Source organism: Ammospiza nelsoni, chromosome 18 (genome assembly GCF_027579445.1).
Source record: "Ammospiza nelsoni isolate bAmmNel1 chromosome 18, bAmmNel1.pri, whole genome shotgun sequence".
In the NCBI taxonomy this organism is placed as follows: domain Eukaryota; kingdom Metazoa; phylum Chordata; class Aves; order Passeriformes; family Passerellidae; genus Ammospiza; species Ammospiza nelsoni.
Genome location: NC_080650.1, coordinates 2,499,031 through 2,518,016, shown reverse-complemented (window position 1 = coordinate 2,518,016; position 18,986 = coordinate 2,499,031). Strand labels below are relative to the sequence as shown.

General features: G+C 56.9%; 2 protein-coding genes across 2 annotated transcripts; both read left to right on the top strand.

Moving 5' to 3' along the window:
• Positions 1-5,006: 5,006 nt before the first annotated feature.
• On the top strand, positions 5,007-10,325 carry OGFOD2 (2-oxoglutarate and iron dependent oxygenase domain containing 2). Its single transcript, XM_059485475.1, has 7 exons — positions 5,007-5,244; positions 5,322-5,378; positions 7,235-7,345; positions 7,800-7,899; positions 8,600-8,724; positions 8,949-9,203; positions 9,739-10,325. Exons 1-7 carry the CDS (start codon positions 5,122-5,124, stop codon positions 10,006-10,008), a joined length of 1,041 nt encoding a protein of 346 aa, XP_059341458.1. The 5' UTR covers positions 5,007-5,121; the 3' UTR covers positions 10,009-10,325.
• An 836-nt stretch (positions 10,326-11,161) lies between these two features.
• ARL6IP4 (ADP ribosylation factor like GTPase 6 interacting protein 4) lies at positions 11,162-16,671 on the top strand. Its single transcript, XM_059485476.1, has 6 exons — positions 11,162-11,356; positions 12,970-13,167; positions 13,496-13,837; positions 14,222-14,339; positions 15,437-15,506; positions 15,701-16,671. Exons 2-6 carry the CDS (start codon positions 12,978-12,980, stop codon positions 15,755-15,757), a joined length of 777 nt encoding a protein of 258 aa, XP_059341459.1. The 5' UTR covers positions 11,162-11,356; positions 12,970-12,977; the 3' UTR covers positions 15,758-16,671.
• Positions 16,672-18,986: the final 2,315 nt, after the last annotated feature.

Below are 18,986 nucleotides of genomic sequence, written 5' to 3'. Positions count from 1 at the left end.
GAGCTAGTGAACCTGAGCTGCCAAAGGGATCAGATCCTACATTTCCTGTTCCCAGGCCCTCCTCCCTCCTGTCCCATATTCCTCCTGTCATTCCCTGGCAAGAACCACCACAGTCCAGGTGAGATCAGAGAGAACCACACAACCCTGAGTGTAAGAAATGACTGAGCAAACAAAGCACCTGAGCCTTGTCTGTGGTTTTTCGGCACACAGTTCACCAAGCACTTCACAGGGGACACTGAGGTCATTTTTCAAGTGAGGGAACCAAGGACTAGACAGACAAAATGAGCTGCCCAAGGTCACCAGCACGTTAGAGACAGTCAGGAGCTGCATGCTAACTTTGCTCCCCAAGCCCATCTCCCTGCCCACTGGGCCACTACTCCTCACGGCAGCCCAAACCTCCTCTCATTTTGGAGCAGAGCTACTTTAAACCTTTGCAGTTACACAGCATCTCCCTGAAGGCTTCCTGTCCCTGCCTAGGGAGGGACTCCCTTGGCTGATTTGGGATGCAGATTACAAGGCAGGGAGCTGGGCAGGCTGGAACACAGCTCTCATTAGCCTGATGGGGCAAGTCAGTCCCTCCTATTTCATCACCCACCTCTGAGCAGCCGCACCAGCAGCTCCCCTGTGCTGCTGGCCCAGAGGGTCCAGCTCTGCTCCTGCTGCCCTTGGCACACACACTGAGGTGCCACCTCTCCTCTCAGGCCAGGCTTGAACTTAGCTGCAAAACGATTTCAAGGCACCACAAGACTTACAATCTCCTTCACCACGTTCTGCTGCTCCTGCACCGTGGCTGTGAACGGCGGGAGGCCGTCGGCCTTACCGGAGCCAGCCCCCTGCTCTTTAGAGTCCTTGACAAAATCCACCTGCAAGGCACAGATTGGGAGTTACTCTGCACCCACGGCAGTGACAGAGCTCCTGCAGGGCTCCCCTGGGCCGGGCAGTTACCTCTGAGGACAGGCACACGTATCTGTTGAACATGAGGAAGAAGGGGCTGTACTTGGTGGCCGAGTTGACCGAGGTGCGGAACTCGAAGAGGACGGGGTCCAGGTGTGCGTCCCACTCGCTGGGCTTCTCGTTCACCACGCTGCAGATGGAGGCCCTGAGCACCTCAGCACTGTGCTCACCAGGGCTGGGGGGGTCTGTGGGCTCTGTGGGTGTGAGGAGCTGGGAGATGTTCCAGCGCTCACACAGGTGCCGGCTGACCTGGGAGAACACGGAGATCACGGCGTGTCAGCCCCACAGCAGCCTCCAAGGCACTGCCCCCTGTGCCAGGAGAGGCACTGTGCCCCCTGTGCCAGGACAGGCACTGTGCCCCTGTGCCAGGACAGGCACTGTGCCCCCTGTGCCAGGACAGGCACTGTGCCCCCTGTGCCAGGAGAGGCACTGTCCCCCCTGTGCCAGGAGAGGCACTGTGCCCCCTGTGCCAGGAGAGGCACTGTGCCCCCTGTGCCAGGACAGGCACTGTGCCCCCTGTGCCAGCAGAGGTGCAGCAAAAAGCTCCCCAGAAAAATTAGAGCCTGGGAAAATGTTTTGCAATGATAGCTCTCGTGCTTGAAGCTCTCCACAGCACTGGGAAGCTGGGTTAATCCCAGGGTAGGGCTGGAATTTCATGCACATGGTCTTTCCTTCTAAGCAGGGAATACTTGCACCACTGATCTACAACCTCAAATCCCTGCCATGGTGAAAGCAGTGGCAAATCAGCTCCCACTCCCAACAGGGGCAGGGATACAGCAGCAGCACCTCGCCCCCCTACACAGCACATCACAGCTCTGCCTCCAGGACCTGCTGCCTGCTGAAGGTCACACTGCCCAAAAAACCTGCTGAAGGTCACACTGTCCCTAAAAACCTGCTGAAGGTCACTCTCCTTCCCCCTGAACCAGCCCACAGCACACCTACCTCCTCGCAGAAGTCCCAGCTCTGACTGGTGTAAATGTTCTTGGAGGCGCCAAACCTGGGCAAGAAGAGGACACGCAGCTGGTTTTACTCCATCAGCTGAGGCAGAGCCCAAGGAGTTCCATCTTTATGGGTGCAAATGGAAAGGAAGGGGACAGGACCCTCCAGTGGAGATGGTGCTATTGAGGCTGCTGTGACCTCCCCAAGAGCAGAGAGGTTTGCTGGTCCCTCTGCTCCAAACCAGCCACGCCTGTTTGCTTTGGAATGATGAGGCAGCAGCAAAAATGAGAGCAGCTTCTTGTTCTGAATTCAAATCTCCACTGGCCCCACGTTGTTTTCCACAAGGACAATGTCACATGGTGACACGAACACTTTCTAGGAGAAATCTGGGAATGCTTTAAAGCTTCTGCAGAGAACTGGGACAGAGCTCCCCTGGCCTCGGGCTACTCAGAGAAACATTTCTGCCTCTTTCTTCCCTGCCCATAACAGGAGGATAGCAGGCTCTTCCCAAGGACTTTGCAGAGAGCCACTGCATGGTCTCTCCTGTAGAAGGGAGAGTTCCTGCTCTCACAGGAAAACATGCTGAGGACACCAGGTATTTCTGCAACTGCAGAGGTGCAAAGTAACCAACAGCAGAGGAGCCCACCTGTAAAAAATAGTAGCCAGGGCTTTAGCCACAGAGAAGGGATCCTTCTTCTGCAGAGGAGCAGCCTCCACCCACTTGGTGAAGTAGTCAGTCACAAGCAGGACGTGTGTGTTGCTCTGGCTTGTCTCAGGAAAAGGCCCTGCATAAACAGCCATCAAAAAAAAATCAATGTGATGCCTTCATATCCCCCAAATGGGCAAAGTGAAAAACTCAGTTGCTGCAGAAGTGGCCACGACTTTCTTCTGCAATGTCCTTCGGCCAGAACATTTTTGGTGACCTTGGTCAGCAAAAATACACCCACGGGAGCCTCAGTTCTGGGGAAGAGAGCCCGCCCACCGCTCTCACGGTGCGTGCAGAGCGAGCCCAGCCAAGCCCAGGGATCGGGTTGCAGCCTGGGCGGCTGCTGTGGCCTCCTTGGCACCTCCTCAGCGGCAGCAGGTCTGCCACGCTCCCCGCTGGAGGGAGGAGCCCCGAGAGCCACTTGAGACATTCACAGTCACTCACCGTGGATGTCTAATCCCAGCACTTCCCAGGGGGATTCCACCCTGACGGGCCGGGCTTTCCGCGTCACGTTCTTGTTGTGCTCCGCGTTCTGGCACGTTTCACACATCTTGATCTGGAGAGAGAAAAGAGGGATCAAAGGACTTGGGAACGTGCTGATGGATCCTGTCAGACTCAGACTGCACTGTGAGACACACAGCAGGGCTCAGCACTTTCCCTTCTCCCAATAAAATAACGAGGTGCAGGAAAAAAAGAGGGCGAAACACAACAGGCTGACGCATCTCACCTTTCTCAAGGCTCACCTGACAGCTTTCTCTGACACAATAACCAAATTTCTCAATGTTGCCTACAGCTAAGCTATTTCTCACCCAATTTCCAGGAGAATTTTTTTTGTATTTTGACCTCCTAGTGCTGGTTAGAGAAATCCTCAGCCCTAGGATGCTGGAGGAGCTCAGACCATGCAATGCAAGCACACTCCTTAAACCACAGCGCTGCAGAGTCCTGCTGCAGGGAGCTGCCAGCAATGAAACAGGCGAGGCAAAGCAGCTGAACAGACACTGAGATCCTCCTCTTGCCACAGTTTAGGGAATTGGGCAGCCCTGGAAAGAATCCAAACTGCCCAAAGGTGGACTCAGCAACTTGTCTGAAACAACCCCACACTGCCATGCTGACCAAAACTGCACGAGGAGGGTGAGGAGGCTTCCTGACACTCAGGGGAAGACATCCAGGCTGCCCAGCTGCCTGGGGACGCTCCAAGGTTCACCTGCAGAGCAGCTCGGTGTGTGGTTTCCCAGCACATGCACAGGCAATGACATCACCCCTGCACCAGCGTTCCTGTGGCTGCTGCCTCGGGCCTGCTGCCAGCACCGGTGTCACGGACACGGTCACTGCTCTCCACTTACCCAGTCCACAACATCCTTCACGATGCCCAGCCAGTAGTACCGGCTCTGGATGCGGTGCACGGTCTTTTTCTGGCCCAGGTGGTTCCCGATTTCGGTGAAATGGCTTTCCAGGAACACCTGGCGCCTCCGCTCGGGGTCCACGATCACCTCGCGCTTCTCCTCCTTCTTGGGTCCCACGTAGTAGAGGCAGCCGCCTGCGGGTGCCAGAGGTTTGGCTGCAACACCGCCCTCCCACAGCCGCCAGAAAAGGCTCATTTTGCACAGTGGGGAACCCAGCTGGGACACGGCTCCGGGGCTGCGCTGCCTGGGCAGCTCCTGCTGCCCCTGGAAAGTGGAAACACCCCCACGCACGGAGCTTTTCTGCACCCAGGACTGTGTGAAATCCTCCGCTACCACAAAGCCACAGGGCAGCCGTGGAGCGCCGGTGCCGCCCCGACCCCGCTCGGTGCCCGTGAGGCGGTGCCGGGCCCGGGGAGCGGCGGCCGCGACGGCGCTGCCCAGAAACCCCATCCCCTCTCCACGCCGAGCCTCCGGCACATCCATCCATCCATCCCCCCGGTGTGCGGGGCCGGCACCGCCCGCTTCCCCCCGGGGCAGCCCGAGAGCCCCGCGCCGCCCCCGGTCCCCACCGTCCACGACGAACTTCTGGGCGTAGCGCTTGAGGTTCTTCCTCTTGATGGAGCAGAAGCTGGGCGGGAAGCAGCCCTCGGCCAGCAGCCGGTAGATGTCCTCGAACTTGCTGCCGTGGCCGCAGGGCTCGGCCGCCACCACCACCTCCCGCTCGGCCTCGGGCAGCGCCGCGTCCATGGCCGGGCCGGGCCGGGCCGGGCCGGGGCCGCGCTCAGCCCGCCGCGCGCGCCCCCGGAGCGCGCCCCCGCCGCCCGCGCGCGCCCCCGCCGGGGCAGCTCAGGAAGCGTCTGCAAAGAACCTTCGGCGGCCGCTGCCGCTCCGAGCGGGCCCGGCCCGGCCCCGAGGGCTGCGGGGCAGCGGGCGCGCTGCGGGACAGGGCCGCGGTGGCGTCACGGAGATGACAAAAACACCGAGCGTAAAACCGGGGAGAACGGGCGATTCCGCCGCTCTCCGTTTTCGCCCTGGTTGGGAATTTACCGATGCGCCCTCCCGCGGACGGAAGCGGAGCCTTTTGAGGGCAGGACCGAGACGCGTTCTCCGGCAGGAAACATGTCCGCGGGCCGGCCGTTCCGCGGGTGCGCCTGCTTCTTCACCGACAACATCTTCGTGGGGCGGTTCGGGCTCCACGTGCGGTACCGGGACGAGCCGCAGCTCCGCCGGGACCACGGCCGGGTAGCGCGGGGGCCGGGCGGGCCGGGGGCAGCGGGCCGGGCCGGCGGCCGCGGCGGTGACGGGCCCGTGTGTTGCAGGCGCTGCGGGAGCGCGGCTGCCGGAGCGAGGAGCAGTTCCGGGAGGTGCTGAAGGAGGTGAGCGGCGGGAGCCCCTCACGGCCACCGGGGGCTCGGGGCACTAGCATGGGACATTTCTCACTGTCCCAAGGCTGCTCCAGCCTAGCCTTGGGGATGGGACAGCCACAGCTGCTCTGGGCACCCTGTGCCAGGGCCTCACCTCCCTCACAGGGAGGAATTTCTCCCCAAAATCCCTGTCCTCTGTCAGTGTGAACCATTCCATGTGTCCTGTCAGTCCAGCCCTTAGAAATCGTCTCTCTCCATGTTTTTTTGTCGGCCCCTGCAGGGCCACCCTGAGCTCACCCCAAAGCTCCTCCTGCCCAGGTGAGCAGCCAGCCTTTGCTGCCTGCAGAGCTGCTCCGTCCCTCTGCCCATGCCGGTCCCTCCTGGGTCGGGCTGGGGCAGCTCCCGGGGCCGGGGAGGGGATGGGGAGCCCCGGCCCCCACAGGGATCCCCTCAGGGACCGCCTCAGCCCCGGCCCCCTCAGGGATCCCCCTCAGCCCCGGCCCCCACAGGGATCCCCTCAGGGACCCCCTCAGCCCCGGCCCCCTCAGGGAGCCCCTCAGCACCCAGTGCCACACCGGGGCTCCGTCCCCTCGGGAGTTCGGGCCCTGCTGGAGCCCCTCGGCTCCTGCACCGCGTCCCGATCCAGCCCGGGGCCGGGCGGAGTCCCCAGGGCAGAATTCCCCGCGGGCGCCATCAGCGCGGAGTTTATTCAGCCGCCACCCTGCGATTAAATCCTGTCAGTCAACACATCCCAGCCGCTCCCTCCGTGGATTTACCCCGCTGCCTCCCAGTGCCCTCCTTTGTCTTTCCTCGTCCCTTTCTGTGCTAATCGTTTTTAAAGGCAGCCCCGAGATGGGTTCCTGCAGAAATTCACCTTTATCATGGAATTTCTGCTTCTTTCCAGGCCAGGGACAGGGATCAGTCCCTCACCAGCTCCAATGTCACCTGACACCAAGGGGACAGACAGGTTCTTTTAGGAATTCTTGGCAGAATGATGGTGGCTGTAAATCATACTGTAATTAAAGCTTTATTAACTGGATAATTATGATTCATACAGCAGAGAATTTAGAGTAGAACAGCACAGGATTTCCTCAGGCAGAATCAATGGAGCACAACAAGCAATGTGATCCAGAATTTATAAAACAAGATACTAATTTATAATCTACAATCACCTTGGTCCTAAGCACTTTTTAATCACCTGGGCTCTTTGCAGATCTGCTCAGACCTTTATACAAACTTTATGTATCAATATAAACATCATAGAGGAGACTTAGAAATTACACAAATCAATAGGAGTCACTCAGTGCTGGCAGGAAGCAGATGACAGTGGCTGTCCCTGGCTGGGGAGGGCACAGAGAAATCTGATTTTTCTGTTTGGTTCCCAAGACCTTCAGGGACTGAGGGGAAAGGAATGAGCACAGGAGCTGCCTGGTCTCAGGGAATGGCTGCTCACTCTCTCGTCAGTGAGGACTGCTACAAATGAATCTGTGAGGGGGAAATGAACAGGAGGAGCTGCCTGGATCAGCTTTTGCTCTGGAAGGGCAGCTCAGCCTGTCTGCACCACACTTAGCAGTAATCCCTTCATGACAGCACTTGTCTCACTCCCAGCAAATGTCTTTATTTTGGACAATGCCTCTATTGTCAGAACAAAAACCAGATTCTGGAGGTGTCAGAAAGGGCTGAGAGGTCACAGCTCCACTTGGCACTTCCACAGAAAAGTCCTCAGTCACTTTTTAAGCCAAACACTCTTGTGTCCCAGAGGTGCCCCCAAACACAAATAACTGGATTGAAACAAGGAGCAGAATTCCTGGAGCTGTTTCCCTCAGCCCTGCTGATTTCTGACAGTGTGCTCTGTTGTTCACTTGCAGATTGAGGCAGAAGTGCAGAGGAGGAAACAGTTACCCCAGCAGTCAGTGGAACGCAGAGCCATCATCTCCAAGTGCTACAAACCAAAACACCCAGAGGTGTACACGCTGCAGGTACACACAAGGTTTGGAATCCCTTTTGCATGCAGGAAAAAATCACCTGAAAGTTTTATTTTTGCAGTTTGTTTCCCCCTCTCCTCAGGATTGCACACTACTAAAGCTGCACTGAATTAAAACACAGGTGTAGCATATGAAAACTAGATTTAAAACTTGAAAAACAGCACAGTGTGCTCTCCAGGCAAGGTTCCTGGTGTTCCAGCCAGGAAAGGCTCTTTCCTGTCATGTCTGTGATAAATCTGGCCAGTTACTCCTAAAAAACCCATGAACTAAAGCAAGCAGCAGCCACCCTGCCCCAGCAGGTAAAGCAGCAGAGCCAATTCTGCATTTCCTGCTGTGGAATCACCCAGGTGTGCTCAGCCCTGCTCCCCGGGGACTGGGGATTTCCCTGGGAGCCATTTCCCTCTGATCGTGTTTCTGTGTGATTTTCCCATCCTTCCCTTGACACCAGGACTCCTTCCTGGCCCCAGAGTTTCTGGAAATCGAGAGGTTCTGCACATCTCCAGGTGCTGATCTCCAGGGCCTCCTGAGCTACCTTGAGTCCTTCTCAGGTAAAGAAAACAACCTCTGATCACAGAGCTCCCTGGTGAGAGCTGATCCCCGTGTGGAGCAGCTCTGCTGTGGCACAGCTGAGGCTCACAGGACGTTCCTCCTGCCTCAGGAGGGGCTCTGGAGAGGCAGCAGCTCTGGATCTGAGCCTGTTTTCTGCTTTCCATCCTGCTGATGTCTCACCAGAGGCTCCAGCTGCAGCAGGGCTGGGGTTCTGGTTGTTCCACACCTCACCAGGAGCTGCTGAGGGAGCACTGGGAGCTTGGCTTTCCTCCCTGGGTGCTGTCCCATTGCAGACAGTCCCTGTGGGTTAGTCTGGGCTGAAACAGCTCCAGCCCGGATTTCAGTCTTTGAAAAGGAGAGCTGGGTTTCCAGCTTCCCTGGAGGCAGCAGTGAAGCTCCCTGCCTACCAGAAAAGCTGCCAAGATGCAGAGGGGAAGAGGCAGAGCTGCCTCCTTCCCTCAAGGCAAAGGACAGCAATGTCTGTGTGCAGAGCTCCTGGATTTATCCAGGGCACCAGGTCCAGACAGAACCTTCTGCTCTGGAAATGAGGGACCAGCATGAAAAGCAACAAATGCACGCAGGGCTGACCCAGGGAATGGTCCCAGCACAGGGGGAGCCTGTGGGTGCTGTGCTGTCCCTGCCAGCAGGAGCACTGGGAACGTCCCCAGCATCTCTGTCCCTCTGTCCCTGTGCTGACAGACAAGAGGATCTATCGGCTCCCAGTGTTCACAGAGCAGTTCTGCCAGGCCCTGCTGGATGAGCTGGAGAACTTTGAGCAGTCAGACATGCCTAAGGGCAGGCCCAACACCATGAACAACTATGGGGTAGGACTCATCCCCTGTGCTTCTCTTCCTCCAAATTTCAATCAAGGAGAGTTTTTAAACAACACTCACCTTTTAATCTTATTACTCTGTGTTCCCCCCATTCCTCTCCACCTTGATCCTCCTTCCTTTTCCCTTTGCTCCAAAGCCCTGGAGCTGGGGCAGGAGGAGGGCAGAGCTCTGAGGAGCTGCTGAGCTGAGCTGCTCCCCCCGCTGTCCTGGCGCAGGTTCTGCTCGGCGAGCTGGGCATGGACGAGCGGCTCCTGACGCCGCTGCGGGAGCGGCTGCGGCCGCTGACGGCGCTGCTGTACCCGGAGCTGGGCGGGGCCTGCCTGGACAGCCACAGAGCCTTCGCCGTCAAGTACGCCCTGCACCAGGACCGGGACCTCAGCTTCCACTACGACAACGCCGAGGTCACCTTGAACGTTTCCCTGGGAAAAGAATTCACAGAGGGAAATTTGTACTTTGGGGAGTTCAACGAGGTACTGAGCACGTCCCACCCACCACTCCCTCCTCATCTCTCTCAGCTTCCAGGCATCCACTGTCCTACAAAACAATTCTTCAGAGTTCTGACAGTCAGACCTGCTCTGTCCCTTCCCCATGGCTTGGCTATACAGGAGCCTCTTTTGCTGCAATATTCCCACATCCAATACCAATATTCAGTATTTTAAAGAGAGGGCAGATGCAGCTTTGCAGTAGAAACTGGAGTGAGACAAACCATCCCCTTTCCAGATCAGAAACTGTGAGCAGGGAGGTGCTGAGGGAGAGATTTATTTCAGATGTGACTTCAAGCTACATCTCTAGCACCTGTTTTAGGGCAAGAGAGGGGTAGAAGCTCTCACACAGCAGTGAAAAGTAGGGGGGGTTGCTTGAATCTCTCTCAATTCCCTCTGAACTTGGCACTGGGAATGAGGCTTTGCCCTCTCCATGGTGCTCCCTGGGTGCTGTGGGTAAGAGGTGACAAATTTAAACCATTGAGGGCTTTGCTGGTGTGACACCAATGCCCTGCCTTTGCAGGACCCCAGCCCGGTGCCCCGCTACATCGAGGTGGAGCACGTGTGGGGCCGGGGGCTGCTGCACCGAGGGGGGCAGATGCACGGGGCGCTGCCCATCGCCTCGGGGGAGCGCTGGAACCTCATCGTGTGGATGAGATCATCGGCCGTGCGCAACCGCCTCTGCCCCATGTGCCGCAGGAAACCCGAGCTGGTGCCGGCCGAGGGCTTCGGGGACGGCTTCACCGAGGGGCAGGAGCAGCCCGAGACCGTCAGTGTCTGTGCCCTGGGCTAGCGGGGGGATTCCCCACACCGAGCTGCCCGAAGCTGCTCCCCGACCTCCCAGGCTGCACAAGGAGCAGCTCTGACCTCGGGGAGGGATGCAAAGCCAGCCCTGCCAGGATTCCAGCTGGAACTCGGCTCCCGAGGGCTCGGGCTGGGGGACTCTGCAAGCACAGAAACCCCAGCTCCGATTCCCTGCAGGAGCTCTCTCAATATCTCCAAGTGCTCCAGGAAAGCAGCCAAAGCCCCCTGGCCTCTCTGCCGACAGCAGCACCCCAGGTTCTACTGGAAATGGGGCAGAATGGGCCAATAAACCAATTCTGGGCTGTTCTTAGGGCTCCTGTCCTCTGCTGCTGAGTGGGCAGGGAGGATCTGCTCAGGAATGAGATGCAGGTGGTTCATAGTGAGCTGCTGGGAATTGCCATCACTGGGTGTTTGTGTAACCCAGGCTCAGAACAATCCCCCAGGAGCAGCACCGATCCCCCAGGGGGGCTGAGGGATCTCCCAAGGCTCCTTGGGAGCACAAACTTCCCTTTCAAAGGTTTGGTGAAGCTTATTAAGCAGAGGCAGAGCTCTGGGAGCCACCTGCAGCACAGCAGAACTTCCCAGAGGAGGATGAGATGCACATTTAACTTTGCTTTAGTTACATGAGCCAGTGAAAATATAAAATAACTCTGCCAACTCTGCTGCCAAGCAGCAGACAAGGCCTGGGGCTGCTGAATTTGGCACCAAGATCCCCCAGGAACTGATGGATTGGAAGGGTTGAGTCTTTCCCCTCCTTCCTTCCAGCTGGCTGAAAGCTCGTGACTTTTCCATCTACTAAACAAACTAAAACCAGCCAAATATCGTCTGATTTCTGTATAGAAAATTAACTCGATATTCGATAGACGCTGCTGAATTTGAGGGTCTTTTCCATGGATGTGTTCAGAGCAGCAGTCACAGCACGAGGGCAGTCCCGTCGGTGATTGTGCTGAACCGGGAGCAGCTCGCACTGAAGGTGCTCCCTGAGCTCTCCCAGCGGCCCCGCTGCATTTCAGCACAGGGCGCTGATGAGCTGCTCATTAGCAAAGCTCATTAAAATTACAGCGGGGGAAGGAAACCGGCCGTTGTATCTGAGCGAGGAGTCGCTACCAAGAAACGCAGTCTCGAAGCCTTTACCTCGTTCAGCCGCGAACGCGAGCGCTCCAAATCTGCTCGAATCCATCCCAAAAACTGAGCTGCGGCCCGGGCGAGGCGGCCCCCGGAACCAAAGAGCGCGGCCCGGCTGCCGCCCGGCCCCGCGCGCGGCGGACCAGAGGCGGGAGGCGGCCAGCGCGGCCCCGGCGGCGGGAGCCCCGCTCGGGGCGGCGGGACCGGGCCCGGTGAGTCCCCGCTCCTCCCGCTCCTCTTACCTGCGGCGGGGCCGGACCGGGCCGGCTGAGAACACCGGAGAAGGGCGGGCCGGAGGGAAAACAGACCCGAGCGCTGCGGCGGCCCCGGGGCCGGGGGGGCTGATAAAGAGCTGCGCACTTAAAGGGGCCGCGCCTGGAGCCGCGCGCGCAGCACGCGCCCGCCGAGCTCTTAAAGGGCCAGCGCACCTTGTGCTGAGCTCTTAAAGGGCCAGAGCACCTTGCACGGGTTCTTAAAGGGCCAGAGCACCTCGTACTGAGTTCTTAAAGGGACAGCGCACCCTGTGCTGAACTCTTAAAGGGACAGCGCACCTTGCACGATTTCTTAAAGGGCCAGCGCACCTCGCGTTTCGCAGGCTCCCCGTGCCGGGGTGAGGGCAGGCACAGCCCCTCCAACCGCCCAGGGCCGGGGCTGGGCAGGGCTGGGCGGGCCGGAGCAGTCGCTGTGGGCCCCGCCCGGTGTCAGGGTGGAGGTGAGAGCCCGGCCTGGGGCTCAGCCGGCCTGGGATGCTGCTGGGGTGCATTTGGGATGCTGCTGAGCCCAGCACCAGATCCATGATCCTCCTGCTGTGCATGTATAACTGGGTTTTTCCTGCTGCCACAGCCAGAATGAAAAGATCCAAGTCCCAAACGCTGCCCCAGCAAGGCCCCATGCAAGGGGCAGCTGCTGGGTGTGTGTGCATGGAGGACTCTCATCCTCTCATCCTTCCCTGCGTGCCCCTAATGGTTCTCATTGGTTCTGCGTTTTTTCCCTGATTGAACTTTCCCTAAGGAAATCAATCAAAGGTCTGATTTGCTCGGGAGCAAATCCAAATTGCTGCCTGGGAATGCTGAGGTGGTAAACAAACAATTCATTAAATGTGCTGGTTGGAAGGTGGCTGTGAGAAAGCGTTCCCAGCTCCTGCTCTGCCCACGGTGCCAGTTTGTTTTTAAATTAATGAGAGCATGGATCACACTGCCCTGGGGCCGCCGGCATTCCTGGGGCTGATGGACAGGGGGAGCAGCTCAGTGCATCATCTGTTTTCTACGAGTAAATTGGAATATTAAAAATTCATTCTTCCCCTTGGCTTGTGCCTGCTCGCAGCATTTTAAGTAACGGGGGATTGACTCAGGAGGACATTTTGTTCTGCTGACTGTGGCTGCAGTGGCCATCAGCCCTTGCCTGTGTCCATCTGTGGTGCAGCTTCTCCTGCTGGCTCCTGGTGCCACGGGGTGACCACGGGCACAGCCCAGCTCCGTGCCTGCCCCAGCGGGGTCAGCCCAGTCCTCCAGGGACAAACAGCAGGAGCGCAGGGAAAAGCTGCTGGAAGGATTTCCTGGTGGGAAACCTGCCTGGGGACACTGGTCTGAGGCAGCTGAGGGCTGTCCCTGTGCCAGCTCCCTGCCCAGGCTCCGTGCTGGGGGCTGGTGGAATTCCCAAGGCTGTCATGGGGGATCAGCAGGGTGTGAGCAGGGAGGGAGGTTACCTGCAGCAGGTTTGCCTGGCTGCTGGCTCAGACTGCAGTGAAGGATTTGGGGCTGCTGGCAGGGTTGGTGCCCCCGTGGCTCTGATGTGAGCCCTCCTTTCCCCTTTCCCCTTTCCCCAGGAGCTGCCATGGCCCACGGGCGCTCGCGGAAGCGCTCGCGGAGCCGGAGCAGAAGCGGCTCCCGGAGCAGGCAGGAGAGGAAGGAGAAGAAAAGGAGGAAGAGCAGCAAGGACTCGCAGCAGGGCAGCAGCTCTCCACTGAGGAAGAGGATCTCTGGCTCTCATGGACACAGCTCCAGCCTGGCAGCGGCCAGGGAAGGTGGGAAGGCCCCTGAGCCTTTGCTGACACCACATGTCCCTGGGGCAGGGGCACAGAGAGGGCCCGGGGGGAGAAGAGGGTCCCTGGTTTCAGTTGGTGTCTGTCACCTTGTCCTGCACTTTGTGCCCACTTTGGTCTCGTTCTGACAAGTTCAGAGCCCTCAGCCTCTCCCTGAGCTGCCCTGGTACCACAGAGCATCCCGGGTTAACGTGGGCACAGAGGGGAACTCCAGGCAGGAAAGAATCCAGGCTGAGAGGGGGGTAAAGAACAACATCTCTGCTCTGCAGGGCCAGGGCTGCTCCTCTCACACTCTTCTTGTGTATTGCAGAAAAGAAGAAGGAAGGAAAGGACAAAAAGAAGAGGAAGGCCAGTACCTCTTCCTCTGGGACATCTTCGTCCACTAGCTCTTCCTCATCTTCCTCTTCCTCCAGCTCCTCTTCTGATGACTCCAGTGACAGCGACTCCAAAGTGAAGAAGAGTCAAGACAGCAACAAAAAGCGAGTGAAACAGAAAGACAAAAAGAAGAGGAAGAAGAAGAAGAAAAAAATAAAGAAGAAATCAAAGAAGAAGGCAAAGGAGAAGGCTAAGGAGGAGAAAGCCAAGGGAGAAGAGGTGCCTGGCCCCTCGCTGGAGCAGTGGCAGAAGGAGTCAGTGGTGGACTCTGGGCCAGGTAACGAAGCTCTTTCCCTCCTGGGGGAGCCTGTGCTGGGCCCTTTCCATGTGGGGTGTCTGAGGGAAGCAGGGCTGGGTGCAGGGAGGAGCCCCAGGCTCCCTTCCCTCCTGTGTACAGTGCCCAGCTTTGAGCCACACAGAGATTGGTTTGTGAAGTGTCAGGATGTGGTTTATAGATGGGAGTGGGGAACAGAGGCCAAACGGAAGGACACAGTGAGCAGTAAGTCCTGGCAAAGCTGCTCCAAAGGGATGTGAAGTGCCCCTTTCTTTGGGAGGTTTGTCACCACACCCTGGCAATGGGGTGTGGAATGTTGTCCATGGGCTGCAGCCCTGGTGCTGGGCCCTGTCCTGGAGCACAGCTCTGACTGAGCCCTGCACCCAGCTCTGACAGATGAGCAGAAGTCCCGGATCCAGGCCATGAAGCCAATGACAAAGGAGGAGTGGGATGCGAGGCAGAGCGTCATCAGGAGAGTGCTGGATCCTGAGACAGGGAGAACCAGGTATGGCCCTGGGAACAGTGGCATGGGGTCTCCATTCCCATCCAGGCTGGGGGCCTGGGGGATGCCTGTCCATGGCACTGCAGCACCACACCTGAACCCCTTCAGCCTGAGCCAACCCCTCACAGGTCCCTCCTCATCAGGCCTGCTGTGACTTACCCAGAAAGTGACACAGTGACACCAAACCATTCAACTGTATGCACACAAGGCACTCTGGGCTGTGTCCCAGTATCCCATTGCTGCATCCACTCACATTTCAGCCCTGGGCCCTGGTAACACCCAGGTGGGAGTGAGGAGCATGTGCCCTGTGGGGTTACAGACAGTGATCAAACCCAAATTCATTTAGCTGCCAAATAGAAATGACCCAGTTTTTAATAAACTGCATCTTCTCAGCAAGCAGAAAACGTCATGCTGAAGAGAATTGGGTATGACAAGTCCAGTCTTAAAATAGCAGGCAGCCTGCAGGGCTCAGGGAGGTGTGGAACAAAGGTCGGTTCCCTGTAAGGCACGTAATGAAGACAATTAAATTCCTGCTCATGTCTGGAGGTGTGAGCCGCCTCCAACGCTGCTTGGAATTTGCTCAGCAAGATATTCCCCAGCCTGGCTGCATTTCAGGCCCAAACTGGCTCCTGTTCCTGAATGGCTTTGCAGGTGCCTGGGGCAGCCAGGACCACACCTGAATTCTATGAAAAAACGAAGAGGTTTTGCATGGGTTGAGGCACTGTGGATTGTAGGGGATGGTTTCATTAGGAGTGTTTTGCTGTGCCAGTGTGGCTGACTGCACACAGCAGGCAGTGCCCACAGCCTGGGGCAGAGCCAGCTGGCCCTCAGCTCTCAGGAGAGCACTCCTGTCCTTGCTGCAGTGTGGTGACATTAATCCCACGGGAGCAATGGCAAAGCTGCTGTGCTGTTTAAGCTTGACACAAAAACAAAGTCACAAAATGCAGTGTCAGGGGTGGGTCAGCCCTGGCCTTGCCTGGAGGTGCATCAGCCCAGCTCCTGCTCCTGGTCTGGGGAGCTGGGGTGCAGCAGGTCACACCTCTGCAGCTGCAGGACCTGGCCATACCCTCAGGGCTCCTGGGCCTGTGTTTGTCTTGCAGGCTCATTAAGGGGGACGGGGAAGTCCTGGAAGAAATCGTCAGCAAGGAGAGACACAAGGAGATTAACAAGGTAAGGGGAACTGCGCACAGGCTGCTGCACCCAGAGGGGTTGTGTTTCCACCCTGGGCATGAGCTGCACCCAGAGGGGTTGTGTTCCCACCCTGGGCATGAGCTGAGCCCTGCAGCACTGCCAGGGCCCCCGGGTGGTGCTGGTGGCCCTGCAGGCCTGGCAGGAGTGCTGTGAGTGCTGTGTGTCCCTTGCAGCAAGCCACCCGTGGGGATGGGCTGGCCTTCCAGGTGAGGACAGGGATGCTGCAGTGAGGGCAGGCCCCAGCCAGCCCTGGAGCCCGTCCTGTGCCCCTGCCAGCCAGGGGGAGCCTCTGCCTCTGGAGCACGCAGACAGCACCGTGTCAAGGTGTTCCCCAGGGGCCCTTTCCAGCTGCTCTGTAAGTTACTGACTGGGAAGGAGAGTGACTTTAGTGGCTCCTCTCCCATAAACAGCTTCTCCCCTCCGTGTCCCACTCAGGCCAGTGTGGCTGTAATGCACCTGAGCCATTTGCCCTGATGCTCCTCTGGATGCTGGAGGAGCTCAGCAGCAGCCAGGGGACAGGCTCGAGGGTGCTGAGCACCTCAGGGTGCTCTGGGCTTTGGGGGGCAGGAGCCAATGCTGTGGCCAGAACAGGGTGTACCAGGGCCACAAAGCACACAGCTGGCTGCCACTTCTTCCCCTCAGGGGCTGCCCATGGCCCTTTCCCTGCTGGATCTGGCTCACCTGCACTCCCTGAGCCTCTCAGAGGGGAGTGGCTGTGGCTCTGCTCAGGCTGCAGCTCCTTTGAGCCCCGAGTGCCACCCTCCACTGTGCCCCAGGGCTTCTCCCAGCCTTCCTGCAGCTTCACCTCCTCGGGTAGGGGAGCACTGACCTGGCACACTGCACTAGCACCTGTGCAGGTGTGCTTGGTGCAGGGGTGGCTTTGCCTTGCTCTCTGCTCCTGCATGCAACTCGCGTCCCTTCCCCACAGCACAGGGCTCTGGGCTGCTCAGGGCCCAGGGCTGCTCTGAAGCAAACACAGCAGCCTTTTCCCTTGCTGGGAAGTCCATAAATCTGCAAACTGTAAAAAAGAAAAGGACAAATGGGTTAAAGGACAAATGGGTCCTGCAGGACTGATCTCCACAGAGGGTTTCCTCATTCTGTTCATGGCTGTAACCCCATTAAACTGGCACCTGCTCACATCTGATGACTTGTCTGTTCCTGGAGTACTCCCCCAGCCCAAAAAAAGCAGACAGAGAAAAGCCTTCCCGTTTCTTTAATCTGTGTAACTCACAATGGTACTGTACATGAAGCACACCAGGCATTGGAACGATGCACTAACAGCAAGGAGGAGAAGGAAGTTGTACACAAGGTTTGCCACACACACGCGAGTCACGGGCACGGCACACGCGGGGCGGCCCCGGCGCCCTCGGGCATCCCCCGCTGCTTCCCCACGCACAGCTGGTACCCCTAGAGCAAGTTTTTATAAATAAAATATAACTAACATTGTTGGAATATAAAATTGACAGTCGAGGGTATCAACAGGCAGAGTTAGGGGACCGTAAGGCTTCTAGAACTAACAGGAAATGCAGCAAACAGTGGCGATACCTGAAGAAGGGGCTGCTACAGCAAGCACGGCGGCTGCTGGGAGGGTGGTGGTGACCCTTTGGCTGATTCCTGCTCTGGGCTCGTGCCCCCGACACTGTAAACGGTTTTTGGTATTAGGATTTCGCCTCATCTGACTGAGTGATTGAGCAAACCCAGGAAAACGACTTGGAGGGAATGCACGGGCTCCTCTCTCTGGTTTTTTAAAAGACTTTAAAGGGACAGTGTCAGGTAGAAAGTCCGGCCTAAGGGTGCAGTAATATAAAAAGCTGCTTTTTGTAAAAAATCTGAGCTCTGCAGCAGAGTTTGATTCCCATGGAAACAGAAAAGCAACCCCAAAGCCCGAGGCTGTGTTGTGCTGATGTGCAGAACAGGACGTGGGCTGTCCCCGAGGGCTGCCCAGACAACGGCCCAGGGAGGAGGACAAGAAACTTCCCATTCTCTCCTTTCAAAGCAAACAAGTTACTCCTAACAAGGATAAATTAGGTCTTTACCCCGACAGTGCCCCTTTAGTAAGCATGGAATTTACATTCATCTTTCCCTCACCACGTCCAAAGGGATCCTCTTCCATCCACGTGGAAAGGCATCGGGTCACGTGCACTGCTCTCCAAAACAGCTCGGGACAAACAGGTTATAAACACAGAGTGAAACTATTGCTATTGTTCTGTCAGTGTGGATTCTGCTTCAGAGGGATGAGTGCCAGATGGGGGCGGCTGAGGATTGAGCGATGGAGACGGGGATGGACTGAGTTGGTGAGGAAAATCTTAGTGGCATCATTATTTCCTGGTAACTCCACCCACCTCCCAGGGAGTTATTGCAGCAATAAAGGCCCTGCTCTACAATTGCTTCTCCGTGTTGGATCCGTACAATGGCAACGGATGGGGGCCAGGGGAAGGACCCGGGCAAGGTTCAAGAAGCTCAACAAAAGATGAGGACAGAGGTGCTGTGATTGTCAGGCTAACTGGTCAGGAGCTGTTTAAAACATGACGTGATGGAGAGGGTGAGTATCATATTGCACTTCTGCATTCATTGACAGTTACATTAAACTTGGTCCATAAAATAATTACTTTGTACATAATGCCTGAAACAAAAAGCTACATTTTTAAAATATTAATAAACCCTGAAGGTTCAAGTCCCTCCAGACATTTTTTTTCCCTCTACATAAATAAATAACTTTCAATTTTATATATCCACTTTTTATGTTGAACATTTACATTCGCCTCTGTTTTACACTATCTACACATAAGAAAATGTGAACAACTCGTCAACTGGAAAATGTACAGGTCATGTCTCGGTTCTGGACTTGGAGAAAAGGTGAATTTTGCAAAGGCCATATCCAAATTTGCAGAAATTATTTAGTGATGTGGTTTGGTGACTTCACAGGATGGATTGTGGCTTGGCTTCCTACTCACATGGCATCTGTTTGATAGAACATTCGGCTAGCAAAAAGCTGGGACAAATTCTCATTGTTTCCAAACCCAGTAAAAGCTCTGGATGTGCATTCAGAAAGAGCCAAGCTGAGTCAGCAGAAAGGGAAGTCAGTTTCTGGTGACAAAAAGTCATCAGGTACATTCTGTACTCGGATAATTACCAAAGAGAAGCGGTTAAACGTTTTGCAGTCGGGTCTGAGCGCTCCAGGGGCTCTGATGCCGGCGGCAGCTCCGCACCGTCCCTGCTCTGCCTCGGCCTGGACCCTCCACACCACGAACACAGGAGTTGGATGAGTTGGATTTGTCCACCGTGGCCCAGAGGCAGCGAGCAGAGCAGCGTTCACAGTGCTGAGTGTCTCAGTGCGGCCGTCCTGCACCGTGCTTATTGAAACTGGTAACAAAATGAAGCAGCCAGTCTAAAAAATTCTCTGGTATAAATAAGATCCTCGTAAGTAGAAAGTGATATAAAGACAGGAGAGTGTGGTGG